This window comes from Cydia pomonella, chromosome 5, assembly GCF_033807575.1.
Source record: "Cydia pomonella isolate Wapato2018A chromosome 5, ilCydPomo1, whole genome shotgun sequence".
Lineage (NCBI taxonomy): Eukaryota > Metazoa > Arthropoda > Insecta > Lepidoptera > Tortricidae > Cydia > Cydia pomonella.
Genome location: NC_084707.1, coordinates 6,092,484 through 6,115,472, shown reverse-complemented (window position 1 = coordinate 6,115,472; position 22,989 = coordinate 6,092,484). Strand labels below are relative to the sequence as shown.

The 22,989-nt window shown below is 37.8% G+C and overlaps 1 protein-coding gene across 1 annotated transcript; it reads right to left on the bottom strand.

Moving 5' to 3' along the window:
- Positions 1 to 321: 321 nt before the first annotated feature.
- Positions 322 to 2,825, bottom strand: LOC133518214 (uncharacterized). Its single transcript, XM_061851843.1, has 3 exons — positions 2,769 to 2,825; positions 1,272 to 1,430; positions 322 to 931 (listed from the first exon to the last, which is right to left on the bottom strand). Exons 1-3 carry the CDS (start codon positions 2,823 to 2,825, stop codon positions 761 to 763), a joined length of 387 nt encoding a protein of 128 aa, XP_061707827.1. The 3' UTR covers positions 322 to 760.
- Positions 2,826 to 22,989: the final 20,164 nt, after the last annotated feature.

Here is a 22,989-nt window from a genome sequence, read left to right as displayed (position 1 = left end):
GCGGTCAGATGCCGAATGAAGTGACATCTTAACTTGACAATGGCGTATTACACTATCCTACTTGTCGTTTTCGAATTTACGTTTTAAGGTGTATGAATAATACACACATCTTAAGACGACAATGTAATTGTATTAAAACGGAATACCAAATGTTGTTTAGACCTGAAGTATTACCATTTCAAAACGAATATTTCTACCTCAAAATAGATTTAGTCCAATATTATGTAATGGGACTGCTTTTTTTATAAGTCTGATTATTTAAACTAAGCATTTAAATGTTGTATTTCAAATTAGTAGTAAATTATTTACTTAGGTGTATTCTTTCGCCAATAATATATTTACTATTTATGGAAGTTTCATTTTACTTGCAACACAGTGGTAGAATTGATGGAATTTAATTATGAATTAGGGTATAACGTGTTCGCTGTTAGGCTGTTACGGTTGGAGCCGGTCGCTTTCCACCGATGTGGGGAGGTCATTCTACGTCATTTTGTGGACGTGTGTGCAGCTGGTGAAGGCCAGCTCTTCACTACCGATCGTTACCCAACCCCACGACCCCTAGCCTGGTGATACCGTTTGAGCGGGGCCAGGTTTCGGGGCCGCGATTAAGGCGACCGGTAGCTTAGCTAGCGTGTTAAAAAAATGCGAGAGGCCTCACCGCAAGCCATTCAAATCCCTTGGAAGCTAATGCCACACTGTACGCCCCGCCAAACGCGCCGCTAGACGCTCGCCGTTCCCCAAATTCATACCCTCATACCCTCTACAGCCTTACCTTTGGAAACGGACAAGATGAGACGTTAAAATATTTCATGTAGAAAGGCTTAAATACGTCATATTTATGATCTGAAAAAAAATCGCAAATCCTGAAGCGCATCACTAACATGCTGGGGCGATATTCGTTACTCAGGAACTCGTAGAAGTCAAGGGTTAGCTGTAAAGTAATCATAAAAACTTATAAGCTAATAGGTAGTCATCCGTCAAGTTTTCTCAAGTCATGTAATATCAATTTTCCAATTTCTGCAGTACTGTAGTCAGTAGCATACGTTCAAGCCCGAGTTGGTCTTATGGAGAATATTACAACACTGTAAAAATGTGTGATGGCAGAGAGCCTTTGGGGTCCGAGTACCTACAACTCATTTTTGTCTGGTTTTGTGAAATAATATATGTATACAGATTGATATTTTTTTTGGCAAATGCAGTTCTGATAAGCATGATTTTCACCATCTTCTACCACCTTGCTTTAATGAACATATAATATAAAGTCAACTCACTGCCATGTCGTTCCCAAAGGTAGTTAAGATTTTTGCACGAAAGTTTAAGTAGTGGATGGGGTCTCGACGGCTGTATCTCTGGGCTGTTATGGTCACGTAGTCCACGTATTTAGGATTCCTGTACGTGACGTTTGGATGCTCAAAGTCAGCGTAGTATATCTATAAATTGATTAAAAATAGTTAATGACTTTAAAGGAACAGTAGATACAATTTAATGGCACTTGACATAGAATGCAGATTATGGAACTTAATAAATATAGAAGACTCTCGCCCTTTCAATCAATCGACATATTTAAAGATATACACATAAACACAAACCTTATTCAATACAAACCTACACAACAACATATACACAACACAACAACACAAGCCTAACAAGACACACATAATAGCTATAGCATAGCTTATTTATTTATTTAATCTTTATTGCACAATACATGAAGGTACAAATGGCGGACTTAATGCCTTAAAGCATTCTCTACCAGTCAACCAATGGGTTAAACCAGAAAGATTAAGTAGGTGCAGTGTCTTTTAAAGTAAATTAATTTGTAACCGAGACTATATATGAATATAAACTATATATTGATAAACTTACACATATACTTAATACAAAAAAACATACATATATTAATACATACAAAATTATACCAAGTGTGAATCATTAAGTTGATGAAGAAGAAAGTTTGTCAAGGAAATACTTGCGCACCATACGCTTGAATGTGAATTTGGTCTGCGCTTGTCTGATAGAGAGTGGGAGAACGTTCCAAAGTCTGATTGCCTGAACAGTGAAAGAATTGGACATGAAACCCGTTTGGTGTTGGGGGACAATGAGCTTAAGACTACGGGAAGAGCGAAGATCTGTGCCTGGACGTGGGGTAACAAATTTAAATTTCGAACGGAGATAATCTGGGGCGGACGGGTCAAACAAGATTGAGTAGAGAGTACATAGAATACGAAGGGACCTACGTTCTCGAATAGGGAGCCAATTAAGTTTTCTACGGAAAGAGGAGATATGGTCATTTACGAAGTCCGAACACGAACCGAATGCAGCTATTAAGGAGCCGGTCAAATTTATTCAAGGAATCTTGATTGAGATTAGTGTAACAAACATCAGCATAATCAAGGACAGGCAGAACAAGAGCTTGGACGAGGAGAGTTTTTGTGCTGACAGGGAGAAATTTTTTAAAACGATAGAGTGCTCTTAACGTGTTAATTACTCTACGACTGACGTCGGACACCTGAGGTTCCCACGTGAGCCTATTGTCGATTGTTAGTCCCAGGTTCTTCACTTGCGATGAAAGCGGAATAACTTCTGTTTCAAAGAGAACAGGTGCCAATTTGTGTGATAATGTCCAATAATATTTATTTATTTATATGTACTACTATTTCTAATAACATGTAGCTCTTGCGGTTCTGATTTGGGATGTACATATGGGGTAGTAGTATTTTAATTCAAAGTCACTCACAATCACTACATCTAATAACAAAATTACTGACCAATTCTTTTGTGGTGAGCACTGAAGCGTACACGACGATTAGCATCATGGGCCACATTTTTTACGATAATAAATAATCTCAATCTACCAAAATAAACCCAACCAGGGCTTACGGAAAGTATCGGGAGACGTCAGGGTTTCCAGTGGTCACTTCAGTCGATAAAGTAACTGACTACCATATTTTACCTGATATAGTCCGTAACACTGTTCTTCGTGTTTTTGTCCGTGATTCATGCTTTTTAGGATTCCGTGCCCAAAGGGTAAATGAGTACGCTATTAAGTTCTAAGCTTCAGCTTAGACAAGTATGTCAGCTTTAGACATGTGCGCCGCGCCGCTGCGCCGTCGCCGACGATTTTGCCACGCCGCCGCCGCCGATATTTTTCACCGGCGTATAATCGGCGTGGTGAATTTTCGCTTCCATATCATGATAATGCGCACTAGGAAGCTTGTCAGAGTCACACGTATTATTTAAAGGTTAATACTTAGGTTTTTCACTTATAGTTTTCCGGCGACACCAATCAGCATCATTTTTGCCATCATACCAACGGAAAAAAATCAGATTTCTGTCAGGCTTTAGGTTAGCTCATCTTTATATTTTAACTTTCGATTGCAATAGATGTCTTTAGAAGGTTTTTTACGGAACGTATTTCGTTTTACATTAATTTTCTCTTTGACCCTGCTACCGTGCTCCGCTTGTCCGTATGTGTTATCTCAGAACCTGTAATACTAGACGGTCGAAATTTACTCAAAAACCGGATCTCTGTTTGATAAAAACCTGAAACTCGGCATAATAATGTATAAAAATATGTATATAATATAAACTGTCAGGTTTACAATTAAGTTTTTTCTTATAATTCTTTGAAAAACCAAACTCATTTTGTTTTATAAATTTAGGAAACCGTTAATATATAAATCTAAACCTCGACAAAATAATATCGAAAAATATACTGTTAGGTAAAAGTTTAGTTACGCCTGCTCACGCATCGATAAATTATCGCTTTTATTATTCATGTTTTTTTCAAAATACATTCATAAATAAAATTGGATATAGAACCTTACAAGTTAATTCGTAAATATAGATATTAAGATAAAATTTAAATTACATATGGCATTATTAAAATACGATGCTATCACTGTTAAAATCGGCAAAAATTGCGTTGCATTTCCATTTGTTTATCATTGCATATCAGGAGCATCTAAAGTTCGTATTATGAAGGTTATACAAAAACAGTACAATCAATGACGAACAATCAATCAACATTACCTTGTTTATAACCGGGGATATAATAAACACAACTTATGAAGAAAAGTACCTAAATGTAAGATTATTAGTATTACGTTATTCTGCAGAGGTCAAAGCTGGATGGCTAAAACAGCATTCTGGGTGTGATCGCTGACACGGACTCCCCCATAGAAAGACACTAGAATAGTTTGCATGTAATGAATTGATTGAATTTTAACTATTATTAATATTTAGTTTGTGATTGCTTGTAATTTCAAAATGTACCTTTTTAGTATTCGAATATTTTAATGTGTCCCTATTTATTATTATTTTAACTGTGTACGTTATATTAATGTAATTTTAATAATTTTATTTTAATATAGATCATTTCTTATCTGCAATAAAAAATAGAATATGAATATGAAGCGTGCTTTCCAAATTATATGGAGCTGTGCCAACTTTATCTATAGACAGTTTTTGTGAATCACTTGTCTTTGACTGAACGAATGGATTCTAATTACAGAGTTGTGACGAGTGTGAAGGAAGTTTCTGACATTTGAAAATGTGTCGTAAGACTTAAGGTTAAAGTTTGTTTTTCAACAAACTAGTTCTGAAAGGGACTTTCTTAAAACATAAGTACTCTTAGTAATGGTATTCACGGTCCTGTTTGCAGTCCTGTATTAGCGAGACGTCGCTATATGATAGAGTGAGATGGTAGTACTTAGCTTACGTTAGAAAGATTCAGGCTACAGTGGTATTCCGTATTGAATAAAATAAACTGATATACCTCAAATGATATAGATATAGCTCAAATCCACTGCGGTTTTCATTGATTTAACAGCCGCCTACGACACAGTGTGGAGGCATGGACTCATCTTCAAACTCCTATCAGTCGTGCCAAGCAAAGAGATAGCAGCCCTTGTAGCGAACATGTTGAGTGAGCGACAATTTGAGGTTTATTTGGGAGATGCAAAAAGCAAGCGAAGGAAACTCAACAACGGCCTGCCACAGGGATCAGTACTCGCACCTCTTCTTTTCAACCTATATATTTACGACCTACCCGATACTACGGCTAGAAAGTTTATATACGCTGATGATATCGCGCTGGTTGCTCGAAGTCGGAGATTTGAGGAAGCGGAGGAAGTCCTGACGTCGGACCTTAAAATCATGTCGAGTTTCTTCACATCTTGGAGGCTCATACCAAGTTCCAGTAAAACAGAGGTTGCGTGCTTCCATCTCCATAACAAACTTGCCTACTACCAACCCACTGTTAAACTTGAAGGCTCAAACCTCAAATACAACCCTCACCCAAAATACCTCGGGGTCACTTTGGACAGATCTCTGACTTACAAGGAGCACATTACAAAAACGTCCCTCAAGCTAGCCACACGTAACAACATCTTGCACAAACTCAGTGGCACTTCATGGGGTGCATCTGCCGATGTGCTCCGAACTACCGCGCTCAGCCTCGTGTACTCTGCAGCAGAATACTGCGCGCCTGTATGGTGTGAAAGCGCGCACGTAGAAAAAGTGGACACGAGACTGAACGACGCAATGAGGTGTGTTTCCGGTACAATAAAATCTACGCCGACTCACTGGTTACCAGTGCTTAGCCACATAGCTCCGCCTCAGTTACGCAGGAAACACGCGCTCTTGAGAGAAGTCGAGAAAATATATATCCGAGCCGATCTACCTGTCCACAAAGAGTTCACTAACCCACCACCGCAGCGACTCAAATCGCGCCGACCTACGAGCGAGGCAGGGAGAAAACTGAGGAGTGGCGGTTTTCAGGTGGAGCAGGCGTGGAAGGAAGAATGGGCGAAGGCTGCGACTGGTCACCACAAAAGTACCCAAAACCCTACTCGAAAGCCGAAGGGCTTCTCGCTGCAGAGGAAATACTGGTGCCGCCTCAACAGAATCCGCACAGGTCATGGCAGGTGCAATTATATGCGTCACAAATGGGGATGGAACGAGAGTCCGTTGTGTGACTGTGGCCTTGAAGAACAAACTACCCAGCACATTGTTGAACGATGCCCAAAGAGACGTTTCCAAGGCAGCCCGGAGGACCTCTATACCAATTTGACACCGGACGCGATCAGTTGGCTGCGTGGCCTGGATGTCGACTTATAATAAATAGATTGTATATTAATATTGCCTACAATGTTACGCCATACGCTTAAATACTGATATACCTAGCGACGTGTATTTAATGAGACACGAAGGTATTTCCGTCAGTAGAAAAAAGGTAGGCGCGAAGGGTTATTGCCCCATAGAAAAATTTGAATTCTTCGCCATTTTCTACTGACAAAGTTGTTTGACTGACTATATCGTCTTATTTACTTATAGTTAGTTCGTTTCATCCACGATGACGCGCAAATTTGTCAAATCTAACCTTTAATAACACGACAATACGAGTCAATGCCCGCGTCTTCATGAATGACACGATCCATAAATCCTTTATCACGATTTGCATTATACTTTCCGTAATTTTAAACACTTATATATTAATTATACCTACATTAAATCCATGCTTTGTGTAATATGTGGTTGATTATGTAGATAAAATTGCTTGAATGAATGCATCTAATGGCCAATGTCATTACCTATATTTTTGATTGAAAACTGTATTGAGTACATTTTTATAATGCTTTTATAAATACAGCTCTTATAATGCTATTTTAATAGCTAATAAATAAAAAATTGCATCCGCAATTTTAAAACGAGCAGAAGCTGACAGCAAGAAATGTGCTCTTTATTTTTAGCTTTCATTAACCGGAAAACAAAACAAATGTTGGATTACAATTAACAATCTTCGAAATCGCAATTAATTATTTATGTCAAGTAACTTTCTCTAGGTCCATGGGGTCCCAGCGCGCACAAGTTTTCGGTAGGCAACTCCAGAGGTGTTACATTACGCGTTGCCAACATGCCGACTCTAACACTGTGCACCCTCCTTAAGCTCTGCCAACCTTACTCACCAGCAGGCACACTATGAGTAGGGTCTAGTATTATTTGGCTGCGGTTGTGTGTAAGGGTACTTCCCCAGTTGGGCTCTGCTCTAGATCTGGAATGACATCCGCTGTGCTGTGCTCTAGCACAAAGTTTAAGGACATACCCGGATCCAATACATTTCTATATTTGTAGTGGTGGTTTGTGGTCCCGTCCCGTTCCGAAAAATTAGAGATTAGAGATATATGTGGTAGTGTCAAGACTGTGGAAAATGTATAAAAAACCATATAAACAACAACAACTGTAACTTATTTCACTATTTTGACTAAGCATAAACTTGTAGTATACTTGCGCACTTGTAGACTCGATTATATCCTACGGTCTAAGTAGCTACGGCCGCACTTTTCCCTCATACCTAGATCGAATAAAAGCAATACAAATTAGGTTTTAAAAATATTTAGTAGATAAAAAAACAAAACAGGCCAATAGAAGTAACTATGACAAACATTTTCCGATTTGCAACATATTACCAGTGCAAGAAAAACGGTCCTTGCTTATAGCTCTGGAACAGTATCAGCGTAATGATTATAAAAAACCGATAGCTCATAATCTTAGATATTAAACACGCGTGCTTTTTCAGTATATTATAACACTCGTGCTTTTTCATTATAATATCCGACTGACTAAAAAAGAAGGTAACTGATTGCTAATAATATGCATGGAAACGGAACCTTCTTAATTTGGTGAGTAATAATTTTTTTTAACCAACTATTAGGTTTCAAATGTTAGTTCAAAGAGGTTTTATCACACCAAGCATAATTTATAGATTAAATTATCTCGTAAATTACAATAATGAATAAACATAACATTTTATCGATTTGAACTCCATCCGTCGAATATAAATACGAAAATATTAGCTTTTTACATTTTTTCAATTGGCTATTTGTCGATTTCGTTCGCGCCTTTGCCTTGCGCGCGCATTGGAATCGTGCTAAAAAAATAACGCGCCAGACATTTTCCGTATTTGTCATAAAATTGGAATAGTTTTGCATCATTTGCATGTTTTTAGTTTAAATATATTGACGAATATGTCATTTTCAAGTACTGAAAATGAAGAACACATAAAATTGACGCTGCCAATAATACTAATAGAGGCAAGAGCCGAGAACGATAGCCTTTTACCATCAAAATCGGGTGAAAAATAATTGGCGGCATATGAAACTTTTATTCAATGGAAAATCATCAAAAACACTCAGTCTTTCTTGGAAAACCTGTTGGTAGCTTACTTCAATGAACTGGCGAATAAGTGCCTACAAGCCCAGCACGCTTTGGTGCAATTATAAAGTTAAAATGGTAAGCCATAATTTTGAAAATTGTACTTACTGTTTTGACAAAAAAAAACTAATTTATAAGTTTTGTTTTTTCCTCGTAAGTGTGTTGAAAAACGTCGTATCAAACGCGTGTGCTATGGTCATTACACACATCGGCTTTCTTATTGCGCACAATATCGCCTCGTGTGTGATGACCAACTTAGCACACTTGTATCATAATGATATGGATAACCGAGCTTGCTGTGGATTATTAAATATAGACCAGGTATTTAATACAGTAATTTCTCTACTGTGACGTTATAAGCTATACTACGGCACTTCGAGACGGGAACTCGGCGAGATTTATCCAGCAATTAGCAGTTAGTTGGCGAGTTCCAGCCTAGGTGTGGATAATGGGCCAAGTTTGCTTGTTAGCACGCTATCGCGATACAGGTTACACGAGTAGCCACTTAACATTGTTTATATAAGACACTATATCGTTTACGAGTATGGTTAGGTTCAAAGACAATTGCGTAAAACCAACCAACAACGCGCGGTTGTTTTATGCGATAAACGCAGGGTTAAACGCAACGCCTTATACAGGCGTCCATAAGCTACGTTAACCTGCTTACCTTTCGGAAGACTGTATGCTTGACAGCCACATTTAATAGGTGGCACGTATCTCCAAAATAATGTCAATTTAAATATTTACGTTGCACACTTTTATATTTGTAGGTTTCACGAAAAACAAAAAATATCTATGAGTTCTTGCCCTAATAAGGATATCTCGGGCCTACAAAAAGAATGAGGAATTGCGCCCTACCTACAAAGAGAGAGCCTTCAAAGAAATCTGGCCAAATTTAATCTTGTCAAGCGCAGGTCGCCTCAAAGCGAGGGCAATATTTCAGCCTTGGGGCCTTTAACACTAGTTGAGGGCGATGGAAATTATAATAAGGCCATCAGTCTCTGTTCCACGAGACGTTCTGCAGGTTATTTCGGTGATAATAAAAGCGTATTTTCACGGTACTTACCTAAATCCTTTTTACTAAGAACTCTAAAAAGGGTTGTTTTTCGGAGTTTTCGGACATCACTCAAAAACCGTAAAGTACCTATACATCTTAAAGACAATTTTTAACCCCCCTACGCAAAAAGAGGGGTGTAATATGTTCGCCGCCAATGTCTGTCTGTCTGTGGTATCGTAGCTCTTAAACGGATGTACCGATTTCGATGCGGTTTTTTTAACGTAAAAGCGTTGTGGTTGTTCTTAGCTATGCTTGATAAAAATCGGTCTAGCATCAGCAGTTTGAAGAATAAAGATAATAATCGATCTTGCATCAGCAGTTTGAAGAATAAAGATAATAATCGATCTAGCATCAGCAGTTTGAAGAATAAAGATAATAATCGATCTAGCATCAGCAGTTTGAAGAATAAAGATAATAATCGATCTTGCATCAGCAGTTTGAAGAATAAAGATAATAATCGATCTAGCATCAGCAGTTTGAAGAATAAAGATAATAATCGATCTAGCATCAGCAGTTTGAAGAATAAAGATAATAATCGATCTAGCATCAACAGTTTCAAGAATAAAGATAAAAATTGATCTAGCATCAGCAGTTTGAAGAATAAAGATAAAATGAGTAATCGATCCAAATTACGTAATGCGTTTTAGTAAAAAAAAAAATATTTTTGGCATAATGCGTAGGGTTTTTTATATCTTTAGCGTTGTTTAGGATTATAACTGGATTATTATAAAGTTAGAGTTCGTGAGTTTTTTTTAACCAAAAATTATAAATTAAGGAAGTCCGTACGATTTTTTTATATATAAAATTGGTCTTTAGGTATATATTTATAAAGTGGCCATGTAATTTTGCGGCTTGGTGTACGTCAAATTTTAATATACTGTACAGTTATAATGTAAAATGTTTTCGTTTGATCTTGTCCCAAAAACCCACATTTCGATCAGCTGTCTCGGTGCCAATTAGTTCAGATCAAATAGATTTCATTGTAACAGAGAGGTAAAGTTTAAATCGAGAGTGAATAGACATCTTTTAGGTAAGCATGCTCCATCCTAGACTACATCGGCAGTTACCATCAGGTGAGATTGTGGTCAAATGCTTACCTTTTCCTAATAAAAAAGTGCTCCTTATTTTGACATCCAAAACAAATGGCGCAGTAAAATGCTGTTTGTTTTGCATTATAAAGTGTGGAATTAAGAGGAGTGGCATCTCTTATGGTAGAACTGTTGCAAAAGTGTCCAGCTGTCAGCTATAAATAATAGTTCCAAAACTCTCCAGAGTAGCGCTAGAGTAGCTAAGAACCTAGGCGTTATTGACGGAGTGAATTGCGCTATCTATGATTTGATTTTTTGTTCAAGTACTCTAGGTATTGTAGCGCCACCTATTTAAAGTTTTTTGATGACACTTTTTGGTATATGGAGATTTCGTTCCTTATCTCCACCTTCCGTATTTTGCATATACATTGCGTATGGAGGGTAGAGGTAAGGAGGACAATCTCTTATAGGAGAACTGTTGCTAAAGTGTCCAGTTAACAGCTGTAAATAAAGTGTTCAGCTAGCAGCTGTTAAAAACATGAACTTACACGTTATTGACGGAATGAAGTGAGCAGTCAGTGATTTGAATGTTTTTATTAAAGTCAAACAATTTGTTCACGATGTATTGTGGCGCCACCCATTTAAGGTTCTTTGATGGACACTTTTATACACATAGATTGTTCTCCTTACCTCTTTCATAGTTTTGCAGTCACTGAATTGTCAAACGTCAACTTTTGACAATCACAGTTACCGCAAAACGGCAACGAGATGGCGCTGTACAGACAGCGCCATCTCGTTTACCTTTCAAATTCGAAGCACGAAATCTTCTTAGATTTTACGTATCTTACTAAATCTATGTATCTTTGTTTCAGATTGTCGAGGTTCTACAGTAAGATATCTCTAGCTCTATTAGTTTCAATGAAAATGCCGAAGCAACTTTGAAAACGCGAAAATAAAAAACCGTTTTTTTTTTGTTATCTGCCTCTCTATCACTCGAATATTTAAGAATGATAGAGAAGCAGATAACGAACCTTCGATTTTCCTGGTAGACCCTCTGTTCGCAACAAATCAATCACTCAGTAGCCCACGATACCGTTACCGTGATTAAATGTCCAAAATTCCCCTAAAACTCACAAGTACTACAAATTTCGTGTAATTTGTTCCGGAACAAACTTGCCTGAATAAGGTTACAGCAATTACCAAGTTTTCCTCATAAAAGTACTCCGAATGTAAAGTAAATGAAGCCTGTATTAATTTACATAATCTATTATATTACCGAAAAGAAAAACAGCTTAAAACATTATGCCTACAACACGTTTATACGACGTTTTGGGTTTAAATTTATTTATTGAATCGGTCATCAAGGTCCCGACTTGACATTTTCATGAATATGGCTGAGACTTAGAGATCTGTGACTTCTTTTATTGTTTGGGCGTTTTCCTTAAGTGGGTACGAGGGTTTCCGGGGTTTTAAATTGTTTAGGTGGGTGTGTTTGAAGACAATAATATTATTACATTTGTGACAACTTCGTTACCATTCATTTATTACGTCGTTCTTGTTATTGTACGTCCGTTTATGTAGTCTGCTAATGCCGTTTGCTTGACCAGAGGGCCTAGCACGAATACCGAAGTTCGCGAATTGCAGGCATCTACCTCTGTTACTCTAATAACGCCTTAATTGGAGTAACATAGAAAGATGCCCGCAAGCACAGACCGCAAGTTACTAACTTCGGTGTTTGCGGTAGACCCGCAGCGGCTTACCTGAGCGAATAACTCGCGAATGCGACGCAGCGCGGCGCGGCGGCATTCGCGTTCGCGAGTTATTAGCTCACGTAAGCAGCTGCGTCAGACACTCAATCCGCAGCGGGCGACGGCCAGCCACCTGCGATTGACAACGTCCCAATGCTATTTATTTATTTATAGTATTTATTTACTGTTATGTATGGATATTGGTGGTGGGTAGGGTTAAGTCTACCCGCGCGCCCTCTGGCGCCGGCATTTTTGTAACCGTATCTTAGTCCGGTAATAAACCTATGTACTGACGCACGGTCTCCTAATTTACGCCTCCTAGAACCCTCCCTATCAGCCCTTAGGGCTTATATATAGCATTTACAAGAACGGTTTACACCAATTTCACTTGCAATTTATGAATATTGATTAACACACTTATACACAAGTAACAGTGTAAAAATTATTCTTCAACTATTTACTCATTCATACTCTCAGAGTAAGCGAGGCACCTGGACGCTAGTTTAGACCAGGGATCAGTAAATATATCTACTTTTAGATCGTTTCTTCGAAGCCTGTTCAACGTGTTGATCATATCACACAATGGTGAGGGGCGGCGAGCCGCGGTAGCACGCGGTCCTGCGCTGTTTCACAAACAAATGTTTGACATATACTTTACTGGGAGTTTATGGGTGGCGTTTTTTCGGTATACTCACGTTAAAGTGGGGACACAGGGTCTCAAAGAAATACTCTGTAGCTTTGTTAGCACTTTCATGCTCACTCAGCTCATGCCAGTTTTCACTTTGTAGCGATTCGTATAGACGGTAGAAATCACCTTTTTTGAAGATCCAGTCACACTCGGCGCCGATATTACTGGGATCTTGCGCACGTGACTTAGGCGCGGAGCTAACTGAGACTTCAATATATCTAGTGTAGGGTGATAGGCATTAGGCGGCACAAGGTCCATTCCAGCCCTACACACAAACCTTCACCTTTCGAACGGACTCCTGCGCCAAGACCACATCTAAGATGTCCACATGATTCACAGCTATAATCGTTATGTACGATTCCCACCGAACGACTGGAGTCGGGCCGCGCCGGAGTTCTTTTAGGGTTTCGTACCCAAAGGGTCAAACGGGACCCTATTACTGAGACTCCGCTGTCCGTCCGTCCGTCTATCACCAGGCTGTATCTCATGAACCGTGATAGTTAGCCAGTTAAAATATCTACAGATTATGTGTTTCTGTTGCCGCTATAACAACAAATACTAAAAACAGAATAAAATAAATATATCTTTCCAATCTCGAGGTTCTCATCTAATTACCGAAGTTAAGCAACGTCGGGCGGGGTCATTACTTGGATGGGTGACCGTTTTTATAGATACGAGTACTTAAATGTATGTGCATGGTGTGGATCACCCGTCTCCGTCATCATGTGTCGTGACATCAAGGGCACGCTGTTTGACGCAGGTGGCGTTTTAAACAGACCGTAACCTTAATTGTTTGCTTGTACATATTTTGATGTTTTTCTTGTACTTAGTTGTAAGTAACTAAATAAAAAAATGCTCTGCTTCGATTTCGGGATTCAATTACCACTCGTTATTAAATCCTTGTGTACCGCCCTTAATACACAATATACTATTTAATCTACTTTGATAAATGTGTGGTTTTGCGACTCCTATAACAATAGAGACAATACTTTTATTGCCAGACGCTTACAGTAGCGAACAATTCCTCAACTGGTTTTTATTTATTTATTTTCTTGATTTCTACAGCAATGTCTAAATGTAAAAACTGGAAATACTGGAAATACTTGTAAATCTATCGCATTCAAACTTACCTAATGTTCGAAAACATAGTTTAAGAAACTTTAAGAATAATGGCTATGGTTGGTTACATTGCACATTTCTTTAAAAGTTTTACGTTTCTTGTTTTCGATTTAGATCTCATCCGTGTAATTTATGTCTGTAACTAACATACGTAAAGACGACCCCCGGTCTAGTCGGTAGTGACTCTGCCTATGAAGCCGAACGTCCGGGGTTCAGATCCTGGTAAGGAAATTTATTTGTATGATGAGCATAAATATTTGTTCCTGAGTCAAGGGTGTGTTTTATGTATATATATATTATATAAATCGTTGTCTAAGTACCCACAATACAAGCCTTCCTGTGAAGCTTAGTCAATTTGTGCGATAATGTCCTTTAACATATTTTTTTTAATTGAAGTTTTGTTCTCGAATGATAAGTACAAGAACAAAACTTATAAACTATTACTAGAATTAAGTATGAACTAAATAAATTAAAACTAATAAATTAAATAAAACTTATACCAACCTATCTTAGGTCCCCTAGATCTGTCCCCAGCGTAAGCGTGCCCATAAGCCTGGCCACATTCCCACGCTGAATAGCTATACCTATTCCTTGGCCTAGTTTATTATTTTTTTATTTAAAGGTTATATTCGGATGGCTTTGGATGGTCTAGCAAGCGCAGCGTAGGACGTCCACCCACAAGATGGACAGACGACCTTATTAAGGAAGACGCGGATCTGAGTCGCTTCCAACCGGTACATATGGAGGTCCAAGGGGGAGGTCTAATGGCTGAGATTAAGCAGTGGACGTCTTATGGCTGAGATGATGATAATAATGATTCGGATGGTGACTGCAGCAGCACCACTGCGATGACGGCGTTGATGTGCGCGATGTAAAGGTAACATTCAGATGCTCACTGCAGATGAATTACTGTTGCGACATACTGCAGAGGCGTTGATATCGGCGATATATCTAATGAGTGACTTTCGCTACCGTATTGCTGACGCGATTATGACGTTCAATACGCCACTCATTTTAGTCATTTTATACAGGAGATTGACATATACAGGCGATACAGCGCCTGCGACAAGGCCGCAAAATTAATGTCGCACCGTTCATGGTCCGCAGCAGGCTCGGTTCTCCATACAAACGTACTATATTTTAAAAGAACTAGCTAGATTCTCTGAAACTTTGTACAAACAATAACTTATATCTTCCAAGTACAATAAGGTATATCTAGTCCTGTAAATAATTATAGTTTATGCAGCTGCAGAAACCATAGTTAAAAAAATACAGCGAATTTAAGTTTTTCATACAGAACTTGTTTTTACTCTATTTCGTTTGTTTTCTAAGCTGAAGCTATAGAAACTAATTAAAGGCATAGATATGACTCATGTCATTTATGTGCAAAGTTTCATTACAATCCAAAAAGTAGTTTTAAAATGGGAACGAAACTCCGTTTGTATGGGAAGGTGAAATTCGGCCCAGTTTGCCGGGGACTCTTAATTTTGGAGCAGTTGCCGTCCAAAAAATCATCTTTACTGTCATTCATTCAGTCTGCCTGATGGGAACTGGTGACCGTAGCCTATGGTCGTCCACAGCTTCTGGAGCGTCACATGGGCGTCCAGTTTCAATCCTGAATCAATGCAATGAAAAGATAATCAAATTTAAACTGTCGTGAGACCTACTAACATTAAACTAATTTTAGGGTTTAAGGTCTGCAGTCTGTAGGGCGTACTCTGAAGTTCCAAATGGCCGAAGACCGTCTGAACGCCCTAGGTACCGCTGGAGATGAAGTGCAAAAAGACCTTAGCGAACTCGGCGCCGTAGACTGGACGGAAACGGTTTTGGACAAAAGAAGCATGGCGGTCTTTGGCGTCGGAGGCCAAGATCCACTTCGGGTGGATGCGCCACAGCAGTAAGTAAGTAAGTAAAGTCAGGAGTTTTTAGTCACTCGCCCGACATGTTTCGAAGATCTTACGCAAAGCACAGTCGTCGTGAACGTTGCTTGCTTGCACTGTTAGTGCTTGAGAAAGGAAACTTAGGCTCTCCGAAACATGTCGCGCGAGTGACTAGCTTAAACCCTAAAATTAGTTTAATGCAATGAAAAGTAAATATAAATCAGATGATAAAGCAAACTATTGTCATGTTCGCAAGCATTGGTCGCGTATATATTTTGACGGATTCAATAACAAAAAAAGAATATATTTACAACGTTGGCCCTTAAATATTCATCGGTGCCCCGAGTTAGTGGAATTGAATTGTCGAGTTATTGCAGCAGCAATACGATTTGAGCCTACAATAGGCAATAAATATGATAAACTAGCGAAACAGTTTATTTAAAGGTAAATTTAGTTTTTGGGCAACTATGGAGGACAGCAACATACCAAATTATTAAGAAAATTATAAATAAATTCATCAAGCAAATTATGTCAATAATTATTTGGGTTTTTAATCATTTTAATGTCATTTTTTATAGTTATTATTAAAAACAACAGTTCACGAGTAGAATACACTTAATTTTCTATGACAGGCGGTTGATCAGGTGATATTTTCTATAGAAATTTGAAATGTCGGTCACCTCGGGCCGGACTCGGATCGATCTAGCGTGAGTCAATCAAAAAAATCAGTCAAAATATTGAAGGAATCAATCATTAATTAAGTGAGTAGTTTTGTTACCATATCAAATTAAGGCCAGGTACTTTGCCTTATGCTAATTCCTTCCTACGGTTTCTTACACTACTGACTAGCTCTATGGAACACCTCGTTGGTCTTTCAACACTTCGTCATTCGGTACGTACCGTTCATTCATAGAGATGTATTCGAATAAGGAGCTTGCCAACTTAGCTCCTGCCTGTCTGACAGTCACGTTTGACACTCCGCCACAACCTTTCTATCTCTCTATCGGCACAACAGGCAATGTGCTAGTTACTACCTACTAAGTTAAGTTTGTCACTAGTAATGTAAGGCATGTACAAACAAGTGTCATTGTGAAGGATGAGGAATTGGAATTAGTTGATAGTACTTACAGTTTTTCTTGGTATAACTTTAGATTCTAAACTCCAGTGGGGTCCCCATATTGCTACTCTTTCGAATAGACTGAGTTCAGCAGCTTTTGCAGTAAGCAAAATCCGTCAGTTAACTGATGTCAAAACAGCTCGATTAGTATATTTTAGTTACTTCCACAGCATTATGTCATATGGTATTTTACTGTGGGGTGGTGCTTCAGAGATAAATACCATTTTAGTTCTGCAGAAGAGGGCTATTCGAGCAATATATAAAATGAACCATATGGACTCACTTAGAGATAAATTTAAGGAAATTGACATAATGACAGTGCACTGTCAATACATTTATGAGAATATTCTGTATGTGCATAAAATATTGCTGATTTTAAGAAAAATTGTGACATTCATAATATTAATACTAGAAATAAAAATAAGCTCGCAGTGCCCTTCACTCGGCTCCATAAAATTAAAAAAATCATTCATGGGTAATTGTATGAGATTTTATAATAAACTTCCAAACCATATTACTGAGTTATTAATTAATCAATTTAAGAATCATGTAAAGCGTAAACTTATTTCTAAAGCTTATTATACCACACAAGACTACATGAATGATAAAACAACGTGGAATTAATTGTGATTCGAAATGATTAATTATTTATTATATTTGAATAATGATGATGAAATGGATATTCCAATGCATGTACTACCTTTGTTGTTTTATTTTTTCTTATATTTGTTTGACATTTAGAATTTATTCTAGAAACATTCTAGACTAGTATTTTTTATACAAATTGTTTTTTTTTCGTATGACGTAATTTTGTGAAATTTTTAGTATTAAATTTGATGTGGGAAGGGCATTTATTTCTGCGATGAGCATGAACATTTATAATATATCCTTTTCATTCCTGTTATATCGAGCTGTGGATTTGAGTCATTTATTTTTGGCCAATACTAGCTAATCCCATGGTAATCCTTAATGGATTTCATTTAAATCAACTGGGAGCCATTTTGGACAGAATCGATAATTTTATTATCGAAGTTTTGCGGGAAATTGGCTTTAAGGGCAAAGGTAAATGAACGCATTGGGTCTGTTCACGGTTTTGGCTGCCAGTTAGCTAATTTTATCTATTTCAACGAAGTATTTGTCCACCCTTTGCATAATGCATTTTCCCGTATGCATCCGCGATTACCGTGAAATTATTACGTAACTTGGCATTAGCCAAGTTATAAAAAACGAAGTTTTGATTTACAGTACAATACTAACAATAAAAATATTCTTTATTGCTCATCAATATAAAAAGAAACATGTCATACGATTAAACATATAATATAAACTTAGGTCGACAACAGGCAGTCTTATCACTAAAGAGCGATCTCTTGCTGACAACCTTAGGGTAATGGAGACTAGACAAAAACAAGTAATGTGAGTTACGTGATGCAGTAACAGATATATAAGTTTAGAAAAAAAAACAGAACTACATAAACAACTTGATATGTAGATAGAAAAAATCCACATAGGTACACAAATAGCAAATATAGAAATAGAAAATAGAAATAGAATTTGTTTTATTCATAAACACACAAACAGTAATAGACAGACATAAAAGAGAACATAGTGAGAGTAAAGTGTCACGAAATAAAATAAATATGTATTTAGTATAAACTACATTCACTGCGATACACAAATAAATATCAAATCAACACATTTACGAAAATACTCAAAACATTACTACGTTTACTCAAAAAAAAAAAATGTTGTCCTTAAAAAGGCTTGTTTCATGTCATTGTATTCATTTTCTTAATATTTGCCCTAGATGTATTATTTCCCAATAAGTTTACTACAAACATCGTGTAAGCAGCTTCGAGGGCTGGCTAAAGTATTAACTCTTGGTATCCGGTGAACGCTATACGCTGTGTACAGCGTCAAGTTGTATAGTAGAATTTAAACTCTCGTGAGTCATACTAACATTTAGACCAGCGGTTGAACAAAAATGGGTTTCGATAATATTAAAGTTTTTTCTTTTTTGATATGTCATTGGGAGTATGTTAAATAATACTTTGGTACAAAGTTAGAAATTTTAAGGTTGAGCTTTCGGTTATATTTAAATATTTTAATTTTTGCTAATAACTAAGTAAATATAGAATTAAAGTTACAGAAAACTTTAGCATATCGAATAACACTTCAATTTATGTACAATTTTCAGTTTTTAGAAATCTGGAACAGCTGCTTTCTGGTAAACGTAAAAACACGAGTTATTTTGTAAATATAGAATTAGAGTTGCTGATATTGCAAAATTACGATATTATCGATCAACTTAGTATTCTAGTAAAAAGTTAGACATGTAGACAATGTGCTTGTCTAGATATTGATTTCAGGTTAAGCAGTATAGCTAATATTGAATTAAAGTTTGTAGAGTTAATAATAATCGATCATCAACAATGATCTCAGTTACTAAACAAAAATTTAGAAATATAAAATCACGGCGACACTCATTACTGATATGTATGCATTCCTTGCTTATATAAATACGTTACGTTTCAAACGCGCGGCAAGTTTGCGCGCGCCGCGCGCTGTGGCAGGAGGCAGCGAACAACGGTAGTGGGGAGCGGGGTGCCCTTGACTGCGTCTACGGTTCATCAAAAAAATTCCTAAAGCGTGTTTTAAATTAATAGCAATAGAAAATTGTTATTTTGTTGTTACTATAATAGGTATTGCCCGCGGTTTCGTTCACGTAGAATTCGTTATCGCGTTACATGAATATTATTTATTTATTTAAACTTTATTGCACAAACAAAAAAAAACACAAATGGCGGACTTAATGCCAAAAGGCATTCTCTACCAGTCAACCATTGGGTCAAATAGAGACAAAAAAAACACATTCTCATACAGATGACCACCCTTCCTTGTACCATTTTAAAAGCCAGTTGCAGCTTTTCTTTCCCGATTTTTTTCAGATGTTTGGACTTGGTATTTTCCTCGCGATAGTTATTTGTTTTAAGGGGAATGTTGTTGTTAACCGCTAATGCTAATATTGATAACCGATAGTTATATAGAGATACGTTATAAGGTATATGCACCCTCATGTTATTTATTTCTGATAAGAAATAAATGTAAGACAAAATTCACAGTGATACATTTCAAGTAGGTTGCCTTGTAAGATTGCGTACGGATAGTTTTTTTGTTTGTTATTTCATCGTATGATATATCAAATGAAAGCTTATTTGAAAGTTGCCGTATTAAAAAAGTTGGTCCAGTTAATGGTCGCCTAGATTAACCGATTTTTATATAAAATGTAGGCAACCATGGACTGGACCAACTTGTTAAAAAGGCAACCTAGTACAGTTAGTAATATAGTACCTGGGCGACCGAGCTTTGCTCGGTTATAACTATTTATTGTAATATGGTGGTGATAATGTACATAAACTTAAAAAGTAAAATGTGAACTGACAATTATTATTATTTACAATCGATTTTAACCTTACAGCACTTGTCACAGAGTAACGCCATCTATTGTCGATTTCTCTTATTACATAGGTCATTTTTTTTTACTAAATTAAACTTGTGTAAAACAATAATTATTTAAAAATTATATATAAACTTGAACATATAAAAAAAACAAAAGTTAGTCACCGGGCGAGATTCAAACCCGTAACACTCGTTTAGCAGTCCGCGTCTTAACCCGCTGGACCAGACGGACAGTGGCCGGCAACACGAAATTAGTGACCATATTCTGCGTCGAAAGAAAAACGCGTGAAAACTCGAAAACACGCGTTTTCCCAAACATAAGACTAATCTAGATAGATTGTATACCCCCAAAAACCCCTATATACCAAATTTCAGCGAAATCGTTAGAGCCGTTTCCGAGATCACAGAAATATAATTATATATATATACAAGAATTGCTCGTTTAAAGGTATAAGATAAAATAACTTTTCTTTTGATATATCATGTGACTTTTTCGTTTACACACTAAAAGCACAGTGTAAAAAGTAACAGTGGGCCGACGCCTTTGATGTTTGCGTAAATGCCGACACCGCTCAAGGTCTCCGTACCTACCTAGGGTTATCACAGACTTACACAACTGCCCAAAAGAGGATGGAAATGTTTTTAGTTTTCATGTTGTATGATGTATGTGTACTAATTTTAAAAATGACGTCCATTTTGGAAATAAAGATGGCGGACGTCACTTTTTTGAAAAAGTCGTCATGGGTGTTGTTTTCTGGGTTTTTAGGGGTGTGGATTTCAAAAATGGCATCTATTTTGAAAATAAATATGGCGGACGCTACTTTTTGAAATGGGTGTCGATGTGTGTAGCCGTGATATCAACCACCTTTAATTCTAAAATGGTCTCTATTTTTGAAATCTGCACCAACAAGAACCGCCAAAATTGACGTCATTTTTGTAATTGGAACCCCGAGGAACCTCGGAGATGACACCCATATCGATTTTTAAGAAAAATTAATGTCCGCCATCTTGGATTTCAAAATAGACGTCATTTTTGTAATCGGAATCCTGAGGAACCTCGGATATGACACCCATATCGACTTTTAAGAAAAAATAATTTTCGCCATCTTGGATTTCAAAATGAACGTCATTTTCGTAATCGGATCCCCGAGGAACCTCGGAGATGACACCCATATCGATTTTTAAGAAAAATTAATGTCCGCCATCTTGGATTTCAATATGAACGTCATTTTCGTAATCGGAACCCCGAGGAACCTCGGAGATGACACCCATATCGATTTTTAAGAAAAATTAATGTCCGCCATCTTGGATTTCAAAATAGACGTCATTTTCGTAATCGGAATCCCGAGGAACCTCGGATATGACACCCATATCGACTTAAGAAAAAATAATTTCCGCCATCTTGGATTTCAAAATGAACGTCATTTTCGTAATCGGATCCCCGAGGAACCTCGGAGATGACACCCATATCGATTTTTAAGAAAAAATAATGTTCGCCATCTTGGATTGCAAAATGGACGTCATTTTCGTAATCGGAACCTCGAAGAACCTCGGAGATGACACCCATACCGATTTTTAAGAAAAATGAATGTCCGCCATCTTGGGTTCCATAATGGATGTCATTTTCGTAATCGGCACCCTGAGGACTTTCAAAAATAATGAAAACATCAAATACTACATGATACATATACAAACAGAAGCAAGAAACAATTTCTTGCTTTTTAAAGTCTTAAACTACTCATAATTTCTTAAAATAAGTTTTAAGCCTAGTGCTTAGCTTCTTTTTTAAGGTAATCTATTTAGTTATACTATATTATGTGATTGTGATACTTTTTAGCTATACTGTGTATTAGTATGGAATGTTGTGTATGCAACAGAAGCTTTACAACCGAAAAGGGCCTCCATATACACCAATCGCGTATCCACCACGCCCGCATATGCCCTGTTTCCTCCCTTCCGAGACGTCGAAACAACAGCTTGTCAACGCCATCATCTAACCCTGGTATTCCACTTCAGACTCTTCTCGGACAGCTTAAACAATCAACACTATTAGTTAAACGAATACCACGTGGTGCTAGGTCAGCAGTGGCTGAAGCACTGACCACAGCAATAGACAATTGCGTGCATAACAATGACCTTGAGTCTTGGCAAAACCTACTAACATTTTCATTTAAAATCCTGCATGTGTCCGATGGTGACGTTGACAATATTCCCCTTACTAGAAAAATTAAAAATAACATCCTAGCTCCTTGTTTGCCTACAGCGACAAGGTCATCTCGATCACAAGGCAACAAATATAATCTGTTTAGAAAAGTTGAAGAGAAGTTGCACGATGGGGATCTGAAAGGAGCCTCGCGACTCCTTTTCTCCAACGACACTCTCGCACCCGATACTCCGGAGACCGCGGCTGCGCTGCAAGCCAAACACCCTCCGGGCCCTACCTCCCCTGCTTTTGTAGACCCTCCGTCAGACGCTTCAGCCTGTTTGCATGCCACTGAGGAAGTCGTGATGGCAGCCCTTGCGTCCTTCCCAAGAGGATCGGCGTCCGGCCTGGACGGCATCTCCCCGCAGCACCTCGTCGACCTCACCAGTCATAGTACAGGTGTGGCTGGTGAACATCTGACTGCAAGCATCACAAAGTTGGTTAACCTAATGCTGCTGGGAGATGTTTGCCAGGAC